The following is a 17931-nucleotide window of genomic DNA, read 5'->3' as shown; positions in this document are numbered from 1 at the left end:
TATATAGGTATGATTTGTACAGAATAAGCTCAGAGGTACAGAACTGATGTTAAAGAAGCCCAGGAAAGGCTTCTTGGAGAATTTGGGATTTTAACTGACTTGAAAAAGCCAGGGAAGCTGGAAGGCATAGATGAGAGGAAGAAAATACCAGTTATGAAGATGTTTAGCTGGTGAAAATGCACAGTATCAAGAAATGAAAGGAATGTTTAGTGCAAAGAATAGCAAGGAGGGGCAGGGAGAGAGCAGTGTTTTGAAAAACCTAGAGATTTTCAATTAGAGGGTGATTTATAGTGTCAGGAACGCAACAAGATTGACAATAAGGGCTAGCATTTATTTAGAATTTTAAGATTTTTTAAAGTTCTTTACATATGTGAACTCAAGAAAAATGTGGATTAGAAATTGAGATCATGTATAACTTTGAAGAGATCAGTTTCAAGATGAGAATCAGGGAAAAGATTAGAGATATCTGTTGTTGGTGTGGAGTCTTTTCAAGGAATTTAGCTATGAATTGAAAGAGAAATGAGATGATAGCTGACTGGGAGAAATGGATCAACTGAGAGGTTTTTGAGGATGGGAAACTTAACTATATCTGAAGGTGACAAATAACCAACAGACATAAGGAGAGTTTGAAGATTTTTGAGTATAGCAGTGATAGAGAAGGTAATTTGCTGGTGAAGACGAGATAGAATGGGAATGCAAGGAGAGAAAGGCTGCCTCCACAGGAGGAGGAAAGGGAATAGTGGCAGAAGGCATCTGGGGTGATGCAAGATGAGAAGGAGAGGAGAAGAACCTCTCAGTGAATGACTTTAGTTTTTTCAGCGAAATAAAAGACAGGGTTCTTAACTGAGAAGCTAGGTGAAAAGGAACCACAGGAGGTTTGAACTGTGAGTGATTGTGTTGAGTAGGATAGTACCTTGCTGCAATGAGGATCCAGTTGAGCCTATGTAACATAAATATGCAATGAACCCATTCAGCATAGTTTTGTGGTTTTTTTCCCTAGCTTTATTCAGCAACATGTGATTAGGAGCCAAGGCAGCAGATGGTGAGAGTAATTCAAGGCTTGAACTTGGCAGAGCAAGATCAGCAATAGGAAAAGAAGGCAAAGGACTCACAAGAAGAGGATAGTGTAGAGTAGAACTGGTTTACCAAGGGGTCAGGGTAGGGAATGAAGATGAGTATGGCCAGTACCAGATGATGGCCTGGCAAAGAATTAAGGGATAGAAGGAATGGAGGTCACAGCACTTCTTTTGATGCTTTTAATTCACCTCTGCTTTTAGATATTGTCTCTTCTTTTAACTTTTGATACACTTTACTCTCCTTGTATTCCTCTTGCCTATCTAATTTTTCTTTTTCTTGCTTCTTTGATGGTTCTTCACTGAGGTGTCCTCTCCCTGCCTATACCCACCCACTCCTTTTTCCCCCTCCTAAAGTATATTTTCTTTAGTATTCTCTCCCTGGGTTTCTCTTGATTTTAATTGCTATCTTCATTCAGATAACTCCCAAATTTCTAACTCATTCATTTATCCATTCTTTTGTTCATTCAGTAAATATTTGTAATTAATTAAATTGTTTGAGGCATGGTGCTAGGCAGGGGCAATACAATTCATAAGCAAAACATGCATCCCTTCAGAAATATCTTTTCTAATAGTTATCATTTATATTGGACTTACAGTTTTAGAGCACAGTACACAAGTTACCTTTTCTGATCTTCACAACAATTTTGAGAGATAGCTGCTATTGTTAGCCCTGATTTTACATATGAAAAAGCTGAGGCTGAGAAAGATTAAGTAACTTAGCTAATGTCACTTAGTAGTGTCTGAAGCAGGATTTGATCTCAGGCCTTCTTATTTCATCTTCTCCTGTCCATTGCACTATCTGGTTGCTATTGAGTAGGAAACTCCCAAATCTAGTCCTATGTTTCACTGGTATCTTAAACTCAATTTATTAAAAATCAACCCTTTATCTTTTCTTCAGAATTTCATATTCTTTCTGAATTCACTCTTTCTCTCAGTAGAACCAGTTGCTCAATGTCCCATGTTTTAATTCTTTGACCTTTTATTTCTTTCCCCTCCCACATTCTTTCATGTCCTTTTGGATCCAAATCTATATCTCTTGCATCAATATTTTTTCCTGTTTCTCCAAGCACCATTTTAATTTAAGCCCTGATTACTACCACTTGAATTTTTACAGTAGCCTCATAACCACCATCTTTATGCTTCTTTTCTTCTCTAATATTAGTATTTTTGTATTCATGCCAGATTAATCAATTTTCTCCATGAATCTAATCACATCATGACTGTTCAGAGCCCTTTAATTTATCTCAGTTATCTACCCTATAAAGTTTAAACTTCTTAGCCTGACATTCAAACCCTTCCACAATATAGTTCTACCCTACCTTTCTAGCTTGAACCTCAGTCTGATTCCCTAGGACAGCAATTTTTATCTTTTTGTGTTACTGTCTTATGAAACTTACAGACCCCCACCTAAGAATAGAATACATATAATATAATATCTTATCTACAGTTTTTAATTCTTTTAATTCTAATAGTGCCTATTTAATTAAGATTTTAGATTTTTCTCCCTTTGAGTTCTTTATACTAAAACGTTGGCAAACTACAAACCCCTGTCTTCTGTTTTTATGCAGCCCTTGAACTAAGTTTTTTTACATTTTTTAAATTAAGCTTTGTTTTGTTTAAAAAAAATGATCTACGAGTTGGATCATATTTGGCCTTTGGGTCTTAATTTGTTGATCCCTGCTGTAGAATTTAGGAACCATTCAAGATCCTTAAATTTTGTTAGTCAATAAACATTTTTTTAATCAAATTTATTCATTTATTTATTTTGAATTTTATAATTACCCCCCTAATCTCGCTTCCCTCCCCCATCCCCCACAGAAGGCAGTCTGTTAGTCTTTACATTGTTTCCATAGTATACAGTCAATAAACATTTATTAAGCAACTTCTATGTGTCAGGCACTATGATAAGTGCTGGAAGGTAACTTCCAGTCAAATGGGGGAGACATATTTATACAAACAAGCTATATACAAGATAAATGGGAAATAATTAAGAGAGAGAAAGTACTGGTTTCAAGAGAGGTTTGAAAAGGCATTCTACAGATGAGATTTTAACTGGGACCTAAAGGAAACCAGGGAAGCCAGTAGTCAGAGATGAGGAAGGGATAACATTCCAGGTATGAGGGATAGTCAGAGAAAATGCTGATCTGAGAGATAAAGTGTCTCTTTTTATGGAACAGCCAGGCTGCCAGTTTCACTGTATCAAAGAGTGTATGTTAAAGGGATAAAATGTAAGAATGTAAGGGGACCAGGTTATTAAGGTCCTTGAATAACAGTTGATTTTGTATTTGATCCAATGATAAAAGAACCACTTAAGTTTATTGAGTAGGGGAGTGATATGCTAGGACCTACACTTTAGGTGGCAGAACAGAGGATGGACTAGAGTAGGGAGAGGCTTGGGCAGGCAGATCCACCAGCAACCTGTTTGCAGTAGTCCAAACTTGAATTAATAAAGACTTGAAACCAGGATGGGGGAAGTATCAGAGAAAGGGGTGGGGGGCGTTTGAAAGATGTGTAAAATTTAAATGGATAGACTTTGGCAAAATACTGGATAATGGTGGGTGTAAGATAGGAGTTGAGAATGACTCCTAGGTTGTGAGCCTGAGATACCGGGAAGATGTAATAGAGAAGGTAAGGAGAGAGGAGGGTTTAGAAGAAAAGATAGAGTTCTGTTTTGGACATGTTGAATTTGAGATGTCCTACTTGACATCCATTTTGAGATGTGGGTTTGGAGGTCAGCAGATAGGTAAAGATAGGTAGGTTTGAGAATTATTAGCTCAGAGATGGTAAATCATTTGGAAGTGATGAATTTATGAAATAAAGTTGTATAGAGGGAGAAGTGAAGAGTGCTAAGTATGGAACCTGGCTGAAGCACATATATAGTTGGAAGATGTGATCTGGAGAAGGATCCAGTAGAGAAGACAGAAAAGGAGCAGTCAGGTAGGGGAACCAGTAGAGAGTGGTATCTTGAAAACAAAGAGAATACTCTTGAGGAGACCATGATCAACAATGTTGAAGGCTTCAGAAAGATAACTGGAAAGATAGGATTGAGAAAAAGTTAATTGGATTTATTACTTTTTTTCCATTCATAACATCCTAAATTTATAGGTCTAGATTAGAAGGGACTTTAGGAGTCATTTAGTCTAACCCCCTCATTTTAGGGAAGAGGAGATATAGACCCAGAGTAGCTAAGTGACTTGCCCAAGGTCTCATAGAAGAGACAAGATTTGAATTCAGGTCCCTTGACTCCAAATCTAGTACTTTTTCCATGACTTGAAAATGCCTTCTATATTTCTGGAGTCTTCAATCATCTTTCCTCTCATTCTCAGTAATTTTTTTCTAAATTAGCAAATTTTTTCTAAATTACCAAATGTTGTAGGCTTAATGTTGACTTTTTAAATGGTTCCTTTTTAAAACAATATCCAGTCACAATAACATGCAAAAACATTAGAGGAATTGGAATTTTAAAATAATTCACAGGCTAATAAATTAGTGTTGGAAAGAGTTACATTTCAGGGAAATCAATATCAGATTAAATGGTTGTTTGCTTCAACATGTAACCCTATGTCTTACCTTAAAGTGAGTACTGGTATTGTTTCCTCTACTTTGGAACAGCTAAAATAATTAGTGGAATAGCCAGGATTAGAACCTAACCTTCCTAAACTCTTTCTGTCATACCAAGAATAGGTTAGAGACAGCTTGGTGTAGAGGAAACTTAGAGACCAACAACCTAGTAATTAGATGTTTGACCCAAAATCAGAGTTTTTGAACTTTGAGTCTCAGTTTCCACATTTGTAAAATGAAATATTTGTACTAGATCTCCCTTCTTCCCTCCCTTCCTCCCTTCCTCCATCCCTCCATCCCTCCATCCCTCCCTCCCTCCCTTTTATCTTTCTGCTTTCCTTTTGTTAGTGGTAGAGATTTTGCACCATTTCTATCTGTACTAGTTTATGTTTTTAATTTATACTGATTAATTCAGTAATTAAATAATAATTTACAACATTCTAAGGTGATTATTATATTGTATTTATGTGACCCAGGAACAGGAGAGAGGTTCTGAATTTAAATGCATTGTTTTCCACCCCAAATTATATCATAGACCAGTAAGACATCAAAATTCTTTACTTTGGACTGTGCTGTTTTTTGAAATTTTGGTGTGGCAGTTCATGGGAGCTACAGAGAAAAAGAAACAGAGTAAAAAGAACAAGATTGGGAGAAACTTTTATGGTTTTTAAAAATATATATAAATTTTAAGAACCAAATATTTTGGTAACAAAAATTTTGTGGATCAGTAATAATAAAAATGACTTTTGGATTAGGTTGTTACTGAAGCTTTTAAAAGAAGATAAAAAATCTGTTACATACCTTAGGAAGTCAATTTTATTATGCCTTTGTGATTTTGAAGTTAGAATGAAAGTTGAGATTTAGTTTTCCAAAAATTTAGACAACTTGTTTGGTCCAATTGCTCTGTTTATTTTTCCCTCACAAATACAATACAATACAAAAGAAGGTTGTTTTTGAAGTTTCTAATAGTCATGTAGGGAAAATATTTGCTTTTCACTGGGTTGCAATATTTTTTACTGAAGAAAGAAATTACCTCTTGAGAATTACTTCTGAACCTTCAAGATTAGATGAGTTAAAATTGTACATTGAAATTTCATTATAGGAGAATAGAGATAGAGTGGGAAAATAAAAGATTATTTCATCTCTTTCAATGGCCATCATGAGTATATTGTTCCCTTTTTAGATTTCACCCTTCCTTTTTGAGAAAAACTTATTTCATACTCCAGCAAGGCAGTCTGGCTGTTAGAAGATACTTGTCAGTCACTTATTTGATGTATTGGCCCACTTTAGGTACCTAGATTGATGAATGGATTCTTTAAGCAGGTAAGGTTAGGAAAGTTAGTAGAAAGGAAGGGATATGTTATTTATCTTTCTGCTCTCTCACTGAACCTAAACAGTAAATTTTGAGGTAGCATACAAGCAAAATAGAACAAAATAGCTTAGAAAAAACTTTTTGGTGTCAGCTTAATAGCTTTACCAATGTTACCTGAAAGGTTATTTTAAAATTTTATTTTGATAAGATTTGTATAAATATTAGAAACTATTAACTTGCCTAAAATAAGGGATACTTAGTAAACATAAATTGCACTTACTCAGAAATTCCAAATCATTGCAACTTTTCAAACATGAAGTAAATGCCTGATTTAAAAAAAAAAGTTAGACTACAACTAAGGCTCATAGAAAAAGAAATTGCCAGGTTGAAGGTTTTAATATTGAATACCTTATAGAATTTAATGGAGAAAGGGAGAAATTATTTAAAATGCTAAAAGCACTCAACAGTAATTGATGGTGAGAATATTAAGGCAGAATGATAACAGTAGCAATCACTTAAGATAACAAAAGGCTAGACTGGACCAAGAATAGTTTTTTTAAAAAAACCTCAAATATGTAAAAGGTTACTATAAATTAGCAACATGTCTGTTTTGTAACAATATGATTTTATTACTTTAAAGTACATTCATTAGTACTGGGAACACAGAAAGTATAAAAGCTTTAGAAAACCTAAAATTTTTTAAAAAGATGATTGTAATGAGCATATTCTTTAAACTAAAAACCTTTTTCTAATGTGCTACTTGAAATTTATTTACATTTATTATTGAGTATGCTTAACATTTTTACATTATTTTTACTATCAATAAGACCTGGGTTTCAAGTCCTGGTTCTGTGACCTTGGACAAGTCACTTATCTCTTCTGCTGTAGGCAGTTCACTCTCTTAGTCTATAAATTGCAGGGAAAACATTAACTTACATTAATAGATTCTCATTCAGGATTTTCCTTTACCAGTGAAATCAGAAGCCCAGTCCCCATCTTGATCCCTTTTACTATTTTTATAATACTAATATATGTTACAGGTCCTTTTTTTTTCTTAGATGGTAAAAATGTTATCCGAGGTAGCAGTTAAAAAACAAAAAAAAAATTCTGTATGCTATTTTATCTTAATTAAATTATGTATAACTTTGTTATATGATGGTTTTATAAGTATAATTTAGAATGAATAATTGATTATATTTTCTTCTTTTGAAAAGAAATGATGAACCCTGAGTTTTAAAGTCCAGGGTAGAGTAAAACTAACTCTGTATTAAAAATATGTGGAGTCTATTCTTTTTTTACACTCCATTAAAGCCTTATTCCAGTGTTTCATCTTGTATGAAGGTGACACACCAAGTTCTCAAAGGCCATGCCACTGGAGTTCAAGCCCTGAAAGGACTTTGATTATGGGTCTGACAATGGATGGCACATCTGTCATCAGAAGACCAGACTAAGTTTGGAGAGACTTATTACCAGAATGTTGGCTACCAGGTGATATATTTTTTTGGCCTTGGCTTAGTCAGAAAAACTGGGTTCTGGTCCTGGCTTTGTTGATAACTAGTAGTGTGGCCTTGGGCAAGTCACTCTTTGTGCCTCAGTTTACTCACCTTTAAAATTAGAGTAGGCTAAATGATTCTTTAAAAATCACTCTCAGCTACAAAAATTCTGGGATTCCTTGATCTGTAAAACATGCGTTCTTAATTAGGAATGTTTTTAAAATCTCTAAAACAGAAAAAGTTATGTAAACATCAAATGATAGCTAGGAATATGTAAATGAAATATTTTGACCCTCTCATCATAGACCCAAGCTGGAAAACAATTGAGGAATCATTTAATTCAACTCTCACATTTTCAAGATGAGGTAACTGAGCTTCAGAAAGGTTAAGTGACTTGCTTAAGGGTAAAAAACTGCTTACTATCAGACCTTAGGCTCAAACCCAGGTCTTCTGACTCCCAAGTCTAGTCTTATTTCCAATGTGCCATGCTGACTCTAACCTATTCCTTTCTATTGTTAGATAATAGGTTGTATATTCAGCATGGTCTGGTAGAAAAAAGTACAGAACTAAGAAACTTGAGTTCTAATCCTGCTTCTGCCACTAATTAATTAGCTATATGATTTTAGCCAAGCCATTTAATTTTTCTTGGCTTCAGTGACCTTATCTTTCAATTGGGGATGATAATACATACTGACTGGTCCTTGCTTTTTGAAGGTAGTTTTGAAGTTCAGATAAGATAATCAATTGGGGGTGGGGGTGGGAAGCTTTTGAAAGCCTAAAACCCTATAAAAATAAGGTAGTAGTGCTTGTTTTTATTATTTAGTGTGGCCCAGATCAATCAAAAGCCCCATTTTTCCATCTTTATTTACAGGCTGCCTAAGTTGTACCTTTGTGAATTTTGTCTAAAGTATATGAAAAGTAGAACTATTCTACAGCAGCACATGAAGAAATGTGGTTGGTTCCACCCTCCTGCTAATGAGATTTACAGAAAGAATAATATCTCTGTCTTTGAGGTAAGGTATTCATTTTTAGTGGTTGTTCTCTGTTTAATTTTAAAATTGTAGTGATTTTTTCTAAAATATCCAGTTCTGCACCCTGGCTACTCTTAGGTCTTTAGAAGTTTGATTACTTTTACTGTCGCATACACTGAAGTCATCTAACAGGACAGAACTGCGAAGAGGAAACAAAAATCTGCTAATTCTGAATGGACTCAGTCTACAGTATATTTAAAATGTAGTTCAAAACTCTGGTTAGAGCTGTCATTCATTGACTTTAATAACTAGACTTTGTGCTTTTTCTGAGTGTATGCTATTATTTTGACAAACACCATGTCTAAGATAGTATGATTGTATTTTTTTTTCTCTGTGCTCCCTTGTTATACACATTATATCACATTTTGTTGACCATCTCTCTATACCTTGGTCCCATCAGTCTACCACCTAGTACTTGGAGAAGACATAAGCTACTTTAAATATAGACAACAGTTAACGAACAATTTGAGAGTTACTAAGAGCCCAATTGAGTGGTGCATTTAAGTGCTATAGACATTTAAAGACAGAAGAAATAATGATAAGTTGGGCTAGAGTAAAACAGTCTAGCATCTTTTTAGTATTGTGAATGTAGTAGGCACTTAACAAATCCTTATTACATGAATGATCTTGCCTCAGTACATGAATCACTGGTGGATTAACTGACAATTCTTTGTTTTGTATGTTTTTGAGCAGGGGACCTCAGAAAAACTAGGAGTGACCAACTATTGATTTTAGAACTTGACCTAGTCACGCAGGGGTTAGTAACTGCCTCTTGGCTCTTTTCTCTCTCTTCTTCTGCTTCCCCATATTAAAATTCTGATAAGGATCAGGTGAGCGAATGGTGTGGTAGTGGCTTCTGACTGTGCTATATCCTCATACTTGGTTCTTCTACCCCACTCCTTGGTTGTCAACATATCTCCCAACCTATCTCCTTTCACCACCTAAAATCTGTTTTCCCCCCCTGAGCCACAAGCAGGCTTCTTTAATGCTTACTGCTTCTCTCCTTCTTATTTCTCAAGACTTAGAGATATATTTGCTCCCTCATTGTCACTTAGCAACATCCCTTTTGAAGTTTCTTCCAGCTGACTATAACTGTCCTTTCTCTCACTTTTGTCATTTTCATCAGCTGTCTCCTGTCCTGCTCATACTTTTCATTATGACTCGAACATGTGACTCTCAGTCTTCATCTCATCTTTCCTGCCATTAGCCTGAGAGAGGCTGTCTATATTGACTATGCTATTTCCACATTTTCTTGGAAGTACTAGTTCTGACCCTTCTCTTCTGCTAGTTTAGTAATCTTAGGAGATAACATTTGTAAAGTACTTAGCAAAGGGCCTTGCCACGTAGTAGGTGCTATAAAAAATGATTCTTCCTCCTCCCTACTCTTAACAATGCTTTCTTTACCTTTGAATCCTCTGACTCTCTGCAATTCCAATTGGGAGCTTCTTCCATGTATCTTTCCTTATGTTTCTGACCTATTCGAAGCTGCTAAGGAGAGATCTCAAGATCATGCTAAATTGGCCATGCTTTTTATCATTAACTTAGCCTTCATGCTGCACTGCAGTCCATTTATGTTTTTATATTTGTAATACTTTTCCTTATCCTTCCTTAAGTCCCAAATATACCCCTCCCCCATACCCACTCTTCTTTTGCTTTCAGCAGATGATATTACCAGCTCTTACTCTACTGAGAATATTGATACTCTTGGTCTTGAAATCTTGAATTCTTCTTGATTCATCCTAACTACTCAGTTCCCTAATTTCTCTCTCTTTTTCTTTGGTCTCAGAGGAAGTGATGATTCTCCTTCTTATTAAAGTTGTATTCTAAATATACTAGAGTGATCTCTTCTGTGACCTTGCTCCATCAAATGATCTCTCTCCTCTTCTTCCTCTTCTGTCTTTCCCTCCCTCTCCCTTTCCTTCTCTCCCTCATCCTCCCCCTTTTTCTTCTTCCCTCTCTTCCCTTTCCCTCCTTTTCCTTCTCCTTCCTTCCCTATCTGTCTCCTCTTTGCCTTTCCTTTCTCACTCCTTCCCCCTTCTTCTCTTCCCTCTGCCCCTTCCAATCTCTTCTCCCCTTCCCTGACTTACTCCCATTCTCCCTCTTGCCTTGTTCCCTTCCCTCTGCCTTCCCCTTGCTTCCTCCCTTTCCTTTCCTTTGTCTTCTCTTCCTCCTGCTCCCTTTTCTCTCCTATTTCTCTTATTGACTGCTTCTTCCCTTAGCCTATAAATATGCCTAGCCTAGTTTTAGCCTGTAGAGAAAGGGACTAGATCTGTGATTTTGTTAGTATTGGAACTTTGGATGAGGAAATTATTCTACCTTCTCTTCAACTTTTAGTCATAGAGAGTTTAAGTGACTTTTCCAGGGTCACACAGTAGATATGTGTCAGAGGCAGAACTTGAATCAAGATTTTCTTAACTTTGGAAATTGACTGTACATTATTGTATCCTACCTCTTAATTTGAACTATCTATCCTTTAAAAAAAAATCCAAATCCTTTCTTTGACCCTGCTATACCCTTAAACTATTATTATTTATTCTTCTTCACTATCAGATTTTTAGGAAGAATATACTGCCTTTACTTCCTTATTACAACCTCATTTTCCAAACCCCTTGTGATCTGGCTTCCACCCCTAGTATTATGTTAAAATGTCTTTCTTAAGCCTCTTAATAATCTGTTTTATCCTCATTTATCTCTTTTCATCATTGAACATTTCCAACCATCTCTTCTCTTGACTTTTGCATTACTGCACTTTCTTGGTTCTCTTTCCTGTCTTGACTATTCTTCTTCTGAATATCTGCTGGCTCATCATCTTTCCATTCCTTAAATATGGGTATTTCCTACAAGTCTAGTCTAAATGTTTTTCCTTTTTCAATATTTTTTCTTTATTTGGGTTTTTTAGTACAATATTTTTTTCTTTTAGTGATCTTACCATTCTCATGCTTTCAGTAATCTTGTGTGCAGCCCACATTCAAAGTTATATTTCTATTCCCCATCTCTTCCCAGATCTCATTTTACATCTTTAGCTGCTTATTGTATATCTCTATTTCTATGTTTTAATATTCAAATCTGGAACTGAATCATCTTTTCCTTATGCCATACCCTTCTTTCTTTAAAAAAAAAGAAAATATTCTTTTCTCTTTTATACAGGTGATACTATCTCAGTTATTTAGGCTATAATCCTAACAGTCTTTGAATCTTCTGTCTTTGTAATCTCAATTTCCAATTAATTGCTAAGTTTGATTAATTCTGTCCATATAATATCTCAGATCTTTCCCTGGAATAAACTCCACTGAAACATCCTTATTCAGTCCCTTATTTCTTTTTTACCCGGACTGTGGATATGCTAGCAAGAGTACTCAGGCAAACAGTATAAAAGGATAGATTAGTATTGAGTAGTCTTGCCTAGTATGTATACTTAGGATATATTACCCTTCTACCCAACTCCAGTGACTGTCTTATAGGATATTGCAATTAAAATATGACTAAAAAGAATTAAAATCTGAGTAAAATTAATGTTATCTTGGCATTCAGGACCTTTTTTCAATTTTTTTAACCTTTTTTAGTCTTATATTACTGTTTATCATCATGGTAATTAATATTTCTGTAGCACTTTAAGTTTTATAAAACACTTTACAGATATTTCATTTTTGTCATCACAACAACCTTGGGAGTTAGATACTCTTGTTATCCTCATTTTACTGATGAGGAAACTGAGACAGAAAAGTTAAATAAATTTTCTGGCCACACTGACCTCTCATCTCCCCATTCTGTTTTTGAAAGCCATCTTTCCCTCTGATTTTTCATAACAACCACACTACCTGTGCCAGTTTTTTTGCATTTGTCTGATTCTCCCTTTTATCATAGTTATTTGCATATTTGTTTTTCTCATTAAATCATGAACTCTTTAAGCGAAACATTAACTTAATGTAATTAATGTTTTTGTATGGTTAAGTATGGTGAAACAATAAGTAAAATTTAGAATCAGTCCTTGAAATTAGAAACATACATAAAGTATTCTTAAGAAGTATCGATCCTAGAACTTTTATAAAGTGACTAGGAAGTAGACTTGAAACCAGGTCTTTCTACTTAGAAATCCATTTTTATTTACTAAATATCAAAGACATTTTTACAGTCATTCTCAAGACCAAACTTATATTTTAGATTTGTTCAAAAGCTGGTGAAAATTCAAAAATGAAAGTATACTATCAAGGTAGGAACTCAGGTCTAGTTTTCAGAACCAAGTTCTCAAATTGGTGGAAGTTGGGGAACACCACGAATTAATATGTCATTTTATTGTAGCTAAACTTTTGGCATGAATTTCTTCACTTTTTGTGTTAATCCCATGGTAACCAGACCTTTATAATCTTAGATCCACTCTTTATTAAATATCAAAATAGTTTTCAACTCTTAAAACCTCACCAACACCCTAAAAAAAAGAAAAAATGCACCAACATCTCAATATCAGTTATTTGCAGTGTTCCCTTTTTATTATGGCTTCTGCTTAGTGAGCATAGTGCTTTGGGGGGGTTACCTTTGAGTTGGGAACATTTTAATAAAGTTCCTCTAACACTGAATGTGTGACCATGGGCAAGTCACTTCCCAATATCCCCAATATCCCCATGCAATGCTCAAGATTATTAGTCACAGATATGTTGATCTGCATTGGAGGGAATTCACACAAACCTGCTTCCCAGGATCCCCTTGGTCTCCCCACCCCCACCCCTCACCTACTTGAACTCCCCCCATACCCAGGACAATATGTTTTGACTACTAAAACAGATAAGGATTATAAATTCAGGCAATAAGAGGGTTTCTCTAACAGATATAACTATGTTAACAAAAGTTTGTATTAGTATGCATTTTTATATTAGTATGCAGTAGACCTGGTTTCAAGTCTACTTTCTAGCCATGAAAGGCTATCCGTGTTACATTATAAAAGTTCTAGGATTGACACTTGTTAACAATACTTTATATGTGTTTCTAATTTCAAGGACTGATTCTAATTTCACCATATTTAACATTTCCAATGCATTAAGTACATTAAAGAAATAAGAATAGCTTTCTTTTATAAGGAAATTTCTAGTGCTAAAACATGATTCTACTTAATATATTTTTACCATACTTAAACCAATCAAGTTTTGCTGGACAATTAATACAAATTTGAATTTACTTGTAAAAATTACCTGTGGATTAGTTTTCAAAAGTAATTTCTTCTCACCTTTCCAAGATTAGGCAAAAATGTTGATTAAATGGAAGAGACTGCATATAATTAGATCACTAGAGAAAACATAGAAATCCCTCTTTTAAAGAAAAAAAGATTCATTTCATAACTTTAGGTTTCAAATTTTGCCACCTCATCCTTTTCTTCTTATCTAGATGATTTCATAGCTCAATTAATTGTGTGCATTGTCTAGATAAATATGCATACTCTCTTTTGGAGAATAATGGCCAATGTATCTGATTTTTATATGTTAAGCCATTGAGAGAAAAAATTTTGGTTGCTATTTGGAAAAAGGAAATGTTTGAACCACAGGACACTGACTCTGCTTCTACTCCTAGTTCCCTTAGTTCTTAAGAGAGATCTTGCTTGGCTGATTGCTCTCTAGGGTGCTTAACACAACAGCAAGGACCTCAGGATTTCTCCTTTTAAAGTTATAACAATGTTGTTAGAACCATCACCAGTGGAGGATGTTTTAGTATATCCCTGGCCATTAGAATGTATCATTCTATAAGTATATCTTGTTTTATACTATAAATATGAAAAGGTATATGAATTTTTTTTTTCAGTATCTTTAATGCTTCAAGGAAGCTTGTTATGCGAATGCTCCAGAGAATACTTTCTAAAGTTGAAGAATTGTGAAACAAATTTATTTGGTCAAATTCAAATTTTTGCATTTTGGCTTATCTTAATGCAGAATAAGACTGTAATGCAACTATTTGAATGGGATCACTCCAAGATCTAGTAATCTCTCATCGTAGCTGGGCTTTGTGGTTTTCTTAGGAAAAGCTTCTATGGTACCATGTTAAACTGATTTGTCTTCTTGTTTTATCCCTTAGGTTGATGGGAATGTCAGTACAATTTATTGTCAAAACTTGTGCCTATTGGCAAAGCTATTTCTTGACCACAAGACACTCTATTATGATGTGGAGCCATTTCTTTTCTATGTATTGACACAGAATGATGTCAAGGGCTGTCATCTTGTTGGCTACTTCTCTAAGGTAAGCACTTCAGAATGCAAGTATTTCTAGGTTTGTATTGAGAATATTTTAGATGAATGAAATATATGGATTCACATGGGAGACATAGATAGTCTCAGTTTTTTTAGTAGATAATTATATATATATATATATATATAATATATGTGATATTATATGTCTATATGTCTGTCTCTCTCTATATATGTATATAAATAATCAAATATATAATATAATGCTCTCTAGATACCATCAGGGTTTTAGGTCCTAGATTTTATGTAGCAAGAATTCAGAAACTCGGTGCATGAAGCTGCTTAGTAACACCGAGCAGAATATATTCTCCTAGGGACCTGAACTGCAGTTACCACTCAAGGGGAAAGGTTTTTAAATGACTTCTTATTCCCTTGGTGTAATGGTGGATAGAACTTCTTGTGAAGTAAACACAATCATTACTCACCATATTCTATCTGAATTCATTTCTAGTTTCTTCCATCTCTTCCAAATCTGCATTTTTGGTTATTCTAAGCTAGCAGGTACTTCGTGGAACCTGAACTTACTATGATCACTTCAGTTGAAGAAGCCAGATTTTCACAAAAGTTTTCACTTTATCTTCACTTTCTTTTATAGCTGCAGCTTTCCTTTGTATTTTGCTTGAAGCAGACCTGATCGGAAGTTCTGATTTGTGAAACAGATTGTTTAGGGTGTTATGATCAGTTTTATAGGAGAATTAACTATAAGATTCTCTTAAATAGTAAAGGTTTCTTAATATGAGTATTATTTAAAATAAAATTTTATTATTTGTAACTTTTTAGGTACATGAAAAAAGTTGATTTTCTGCCTCCTCGTTTAGGTTACACAGCATTAAAGTGAATAGTGTTAGAATAGAAATCTCAGACCTATGAACCATATATACTTATCCTTTCTTTTCCAGAATGGCATATAGTCTTTTAGTATTGTATGTCTGTGTAATTGTTCAAATTCCTACACTGAACTTTGCCAATGATATAGTTTGTGAGTTGTAGAAACTGTTAGGTATTATGGTTTTATTTCTTTTAATTCTCCCAGGATTATTGCTTTATGAGTAATGGGAATGATTTAACATTGTCTTGTTTTTTCTCAGTTGGGTATTTTCTTTTTATTTTCTTTGCTATTCCCAGAAGGCTATAGCTTTTACTGTTAGCCCTTGTTTCATGATAATTGGACCTGCTGTTGAATAGTACTAGCCTTGTTTTTAAACTTGTTTCTATTTTTTTCCACCAGGAAAAGCACTGCCAGCAGAAGTACAATGTTTCCTGTATAATGATTCTTCCTCAGTACCAGCGCAAGGGCTATGGCAGATTCCTCATTGACTTCAGTAAGGAACATATTAACATGTCCACCATGTCTTTATTTTAAAAATAATTATGAATCATAAAACTATATTGTCACTGCTTTTTGGATGCTTTTACTGCTCCAATTATGCACAACCACTTATCTTTTTTCTTTTTTGTCAGAAATTAAGTATTTTAAAATAATGAGGTTATATGCCAGTTCCTTGTATCTCCTCTAAAAATGCCTTGGATGAGGAATTTTAGATATTGTTAATATGGAGCTCAATTTTATGGTTATTGTTTAAATATTCTACCACAATGTAAATGGATGGGTTGCACTTTAATCATCTGTTATCTTTTTTTTTCTTTTTAGCTTTTGCAAGGCAATGGGGTTAAGTAGCTTGCCCAAGGCCACACAGCTAGGTAAGCCAGTGCTCTATCCACTGTGCTACCTAGCCACCCCCTACTTTAATCATCTTGTGAAGTTTTACAGTTTAATTTACAGAACTTTAAAATTGCAGGGTAATGGTAAAAAGCCATTTTAGTTGTGAAGATGATATAATAATTAGCTCAGTTATTCTATGAAATTGTTGTAATAGTCAAATGTATAGAGGTTTGCTTTGAGTTTTATTTTTTATAAAAAAGAAAAAAGGAACAGCTAGGTGGCACGGTGAATAGAACATTACCTTGGAATTAGGAGACTTGGGCTCAAATGTGGCCCCAGATACTTAATAATTACTTAGCTATGTGATCTCATGCAAGTCACTTAACCCCACTGCCTTGCAAAAAAGGGGAAAAAAAGAATGTTAAGTTTGGAGAAATATTCAAAAGTTATAATTTTAGACTGTATTATTCTGACCTGGATTGACCCAATTGAGTGATAAGTCAGGATTATAAAGTGACCAGAATTGAGTGAGTGATTCATCTACATGGGCCAGTAGGCACAGTGTCCTATACACAGAAAGTGTTTACTAAAGTATGCTTATTGAATTAAAAGATTGGACTCTCAAACATGCTTACTTACAAATTTGTGCTATTGGTTACAAGGGGTATTGAAGAAAAAAGTCAAAATAAACTAATGCATATCTTATCACCATTGTTAGAAAAGTAATCAAAACTCATCTTCTGGTAATGGTAGATTTTGTGATCCAAAAAAAGCCAGTTTGTTAAAATTTCAAAATATTTTTTCCTTTACTAATCTAATCCTTTGCACATTTATATGACATTTTTGTCACAACACTAGTATTCTTATATATATCCATATGTGTGCACATATATGTGCATATATATAATAAACAATAAAAAGATACAACTATGTAATTGGGGTGTAAATAAATGCATATTTGATTAGAAGCAAACAGGAGTAGCTTTAGTGGAATAAGTTGGTATAAGAGATGTAACTTTAGTGGTATAAGAAATAACCTACAAATAGGAACAGGACATTAGGATTCAGGACTGAGGTTGGCAGTAAAACTTATTAGAAATCTCTTTGGAAGTTGTTGAATCAGGTTAGACCTAGCCAATAATCTGGTTCAGCTCTTTTTATAGATGAGATCTAGATAACCTGTAGTTTAAAAAAAAAAAAAAACCTCAACAAAGCCGCCAGATATTATTGATCTACTGCCTTCAATATACAATGTCATTTTGATCCTCTTTGAGAGCAAAGGACAACAGCCAACTAATCATTATTTTTAGAGACAGAATTTGAATTCAAACTGATTATTGAAGCAGTATACTATAGAGGAGTGAGGACTAAATTTAAATTCAGAGGACTTAGGTTCAATTCCATGCTTTATTATTTAATTTGAGTGACCTTGGGAAACTCAGGTAATCTCTCTGGGACTACGTCTCCTCTTTAAAAATTTCACAACATGATCATCAGTCCCTAAAACTATAATTCTGTGATACTGAATCCTTTCCATTCTCTGCGCACACTGGCAGAGTCTCTTGTAT

General features: G+C 34.4%; 1 protein-coding gene across 3 annotated transcripts in view; it reads left to right on the top strand.

The window, feature by feature from the left end:
* Positions 1–17931, top strand: part of KAT6A (lysine acetyltransferase 6A) — a 158951-nt gene that overhangs the window by 113353 nt on the left and 27667 nt on the right. For all 3 annotated transcript variants that reach the window (XM_074209018.1, XM_074209016.1, XM_074209017.1), the window contains 3 exons: positions 8314–8455; positions 14531–14692; positions 15929–16022. In XM_074209018.1, coding sequence (XP_074065119.1) covers positions 8314–8455; positions 14531–14692; positions 15929–16022 — 398 coding nt within the window. The remainder of the gene's footprint in view (positions 1–8313; positions 8456–14530; positions 14693–15928; positions 16023–17931) is intronic.

This window comes from Macrotis lagotis, chromosome 1, assembly GCF_037893015.1.
Source record: "Macrotis lagotis isolate mMagLag1 chromosome 1, bilby.v1.9.chrom.fasta, whole genome shotgun sequence".
NCBI classification, from domain to species: domain Eukaryota; kingdom Metazoa; phylum Chordata; class Mammalia; order Peramelemorphia; family Peramelidae; genus Macrotis; species Macrotis lagotis.
The sequence above is the reverse complement of the archived record's forward strand: the minus strand, read 5'-3'. Positions and strand labels throughout refer to the sequence as shown.